Source organism: Chenopodium quinoa, unplaced genomic scaffold, assembly GCF_001683475.1.
Source record: "Chenopodium quinoa cultivar QQ74 unplaced genomic scaffold, ASM168347v1, whole genome shotgun sequence".
Taxonomy (NCBI): Eukaryota; Viridiplantae; Streptophyta; class Magnoliopsida; order Caryophyllales; family Amaranthaceae; genus Chenopodium; species Chenopodium quinoa.
Genome location: NW_018745537.1, coordinates 2,019 through 5,482, shown reverse-complemented (window position 1 = coordinate 5,482; position 3,464 = coordinate 2,019). Strand labels below are relative to the sequence as shown.

The 3,464-nt window shown below is 41.1% G+C and overlaps 1 protein-coding gene across 1 annotated transcript; it reads right to left on the bottom strand.

Annotated features, from left to right (window-relative positions):
• Positions 1-513: 513 nt before the first annotated feature.
• Positions 514-906, bottom strand: LOC110715988. Its single transcript, XM_021894608.1, has one exon. The coding sequence runs from the start codon at positions 904-906 to the stop codon at positions 514-516; it is 393 nt and encodes a 130-aa protein (XP_021750300.1).
• Positions 907-3,464: the final 2,558 nt, after the last annotated feature.

Below are 3,464 nucleotides of genomic sequence, written 5' to 3'. Positions count from 1 at the left end.
TTTTTATGGTTTTATGATGAATGTTGATGAGATTTTTAGGTGGAAGGAGTTAGGGTATGAAAACAATTGGGGGTTTAGAGAGAGAGAATAAGCAAAAATTGAATTTGGGGAAAAAAGGGATTTCGGAAATGCTCAGGAAAAAGGGCGAAAATTCGCAGAACCATATTGCCGCGCCCGCGGGTCTTCATGGAGAGCCCTCTCCTGGTCATCTCCAGGGCATCTCTAGAAACACAATAAACGCTTTAAGACTTGAGACTAAAATCCAATTGCAATCTTCTCTTTTGATTCATAACTCCCCTTTAACACCTTCATTCTCAAATTTGTAAACTAAATGCCCAAAGATTCAAGTGCCTAAAAAAAAAGAAAAACAAAAAGCACGCAATAAGAATCTAGAGAGAAATCAACCAAGATGGACTAAATAAAAGAAGTACAAGACCAAAAGAGTTTGAGAACTCGGATTACCTCCAGAGAAGCGCTTCTTTCTGAGGTCACTAGCTTGACCATGAGAAACCATCATCCAAGAGGTGGCTTAGGATCTAATTGATCAAGCCTTGTACATTCTATCAAGCCAACTTCATCCTTGCAAAAGTAGTGCTTCAAACGATGACCATTAACCATGAACTTATTGTCTCCCGCCTCCAACTGAAAAGACCCATAAGAAGTAGTCCTTGAAATCACGAAAGGTCCCGACCTTTTGGACTTGAGCTTTCCGGGAAACAAACAGAGCCTAGAGTTGAATAACAACACCTTATATCCAACCTTCAAGCTCTTGTTCCTTATATGTTGGTCGTGCCATTTCTTGGTTTTCTCCTTGTATAGTCTCGAGTTCTCGTAGGCATCATATCTAAGCTCTTCAAGCTCGTTGAGTTTGAGCAATCTCTTCTCACCGGCCAACAACATATCCATGTTTACCTCCTTGATTACTCACCAAGATTTCTACTGTAACTCAACCGACAAATGACAAGCCTTCCCATAGACTAACCGATAAGGGGTTGTACCAATTGCAGTCTTGTATGCCGTCCGCAAGGCCCAAAGCGTGTTGTCAAGCTTAAGGGACCAATTCTTCCTAGACTTGTTCACCATCCTTTCGAGAAGGTTTATGATCTCTCTTTTTGAAATGTCCAGTTGCCCATGGGTTTGAGGATGGTAAGGTAGACAAACTTTGTGATTAACCCCATATCTCTTAAGAAGAGCTTCGAATTGCTTTTTAGTAAAGTGGGAGCCTCCATCACTAATTAGCACCCTAGGAACCCCGAACCGCGGAAAGATGATTTTCTTGAGAAATTTAAGCACAACCTTATGATCATTGGTAGGGGAGGGTATAGCTTCAACCCACTTAGTAACATAATCCACCTCTACCAAGATATACAAATTCTCACATGAAGAGATAAAAGGCCCCATAAAGTCGACACCCCAAATATCAAATGGCGCAACTTCCAAAATGTTTTGTTGAGGCATCTCATCCCTTTTGGTTATGCCACCACTTCTTTGGCACTTGTCACATCATGAAACGAACTTATGGGCAACCTTATGCATCGTTGGCCACCATTAGAGAGATTGAGAAATCTTTGCCATCGTCTTATCAACTCCTCTATGTCCTCCACACGGTAATGAGTGTCAATGCTCAAGAACTCCTTCGATCTTGTGGTCCAGAACACATTTCCGCAAGAGGCCATCTCCACACTACTTAAGCAAATAGGGGTCATTCCAAAAGTACCTCCTCACTTCATTGAAAAACCTCTTCTTTTGTTGAGAAGAAAACTCCGGGGAATGACCCACAAGCAAGATAATTGGCTATATCCGCATACCACGGGCTAGATGTTGAAGCCATAGCCATGAGAGTTTCAAATCCTACTTCTTCGTTGATTGGCACATCCTCCTTGTTCTCAAAAGGAAGCCTAGACAAATGATCCGCCACATAGTTCTTTGCTCCCTTTTTATCTCTCATCTCCATGTCAAAAACTTGGAGTGAAAGAACATAACGGATGAGACGTGGCTTAGCTTCCTTCTTGGTCCTAAGATAGCGAATTGCTATATGATCCGTGTACAGAATAACTTTGGAGAATATAAGATAGGACCTAAACTTGTCCATGGAAAACACAACCGCAAGCATTTCCTTCTTCGTCATTGTGTAATTCTTTTGAGCTTCATCAAGTGTTCTACTTGCATAGTAGATGACATGAGATCTTCCTTCTTTCTTTTCCCATGCACCGCACCTACTACAAAATTACTCGCATCGCACATTAGCTCAAAAGGCAAGCTCCAATCCGGAGCTTGCACAACAAGAGAGGAAATGAGAGTTTCCTTGATTTTTTGAAATACCTCAAGACAAGCCTCATCAAAGTTAAACAAAACATCTTTCTTGAGTAATTTTGTCAAAGGTTTGGCGATTGATGAAGTTTTTTTTGATAAACCTCCAGTAAAAACCGGCATGCCTTAGAAAAGCTCTCACTCCCGTAACGGATGTAGGAGGGGCCAATTTTGCAATCACCGAAACCTTGGCAGAATCAACCTCAATGCCCTTTTTTGATACTTTATTGCCCAGTACAATACCCTCCTTGACTATAAAATTGCATTTCTCCCAATTTAAAACCAAACTCGTCTCTTGACACCTTTCGAAACTTTTTTAAGATTATAAAGACATCTGTCAAAAGACGAGCCACCAACACTAAAATCATCCATGAATACCTCAATCTTATTTTCAGCATCTCGGAAAAAAATGGAAGTCATGCATCGTTGGAAAGTATAAGGAGCATTGCATAACCCGAATGACAAATGGCATTCTTTAGTATACAAATGTTCCATATGGATATTTGAAAGTAGTTTTCTCATGATCATTTAGATGGATAAGGATTTGGAAAAAACCCGGAATATCCATCCAAGAAATAAAAGAAAGCATGGTTAGAGAGTCTCTCCAACATTTGGTCCATGAAGGGAGAGGAAAATGGTCCATCTTTGTATTTTTATTTGACCTCCTATAATAGATGCACATTCTCACCCGCGTCACCGTCCGAGTGGAGATTTCCTCTCCTCCTTCTCCCTTAACTGATGTCATTCCACCTTTCTTTGGAACCACGTGAACCGGGCTAACCCACTTGCTATCGGAGATAGCATAGATTATGTCCGCTTCACGCAATTTCAAGATTTCTTTCTTGAAAACCTCTTGGAGGTTAGGGTTCAACCTCATTTGAGGCTTGTTTCGGGGTTTTCTGATGTCTTACGGAGAGTTACAATTCCGAGAGTAGAACCAGACGCCTGTATCTGCAAAACAAACGGAGACTCTGGGTGGGTGGAGCTCCGCCTCCGACGGTCAAGTTAGTACTTGTTTAAGGAGTAATTAATGCGGAAAGGTAAGTGTTTTTCTCTAGGCGAGAGTAATTAATGAACGTAATCCCCTTAATGAGGATTAATGTGCATATTTATATGCCTTGGGATGCGTGCCAATTCCTAGGTTTAGTTAAAAC

Excerpts from the sequence above, each read along its gene's own strand:
- LOC110715988 (XM_021894608.1), bottom strand. The coding sequence starts at position 906 with ATGGATATGTTGTTGGCCGGTGAGAAGAGATTGCTCAAACTCAACGAG.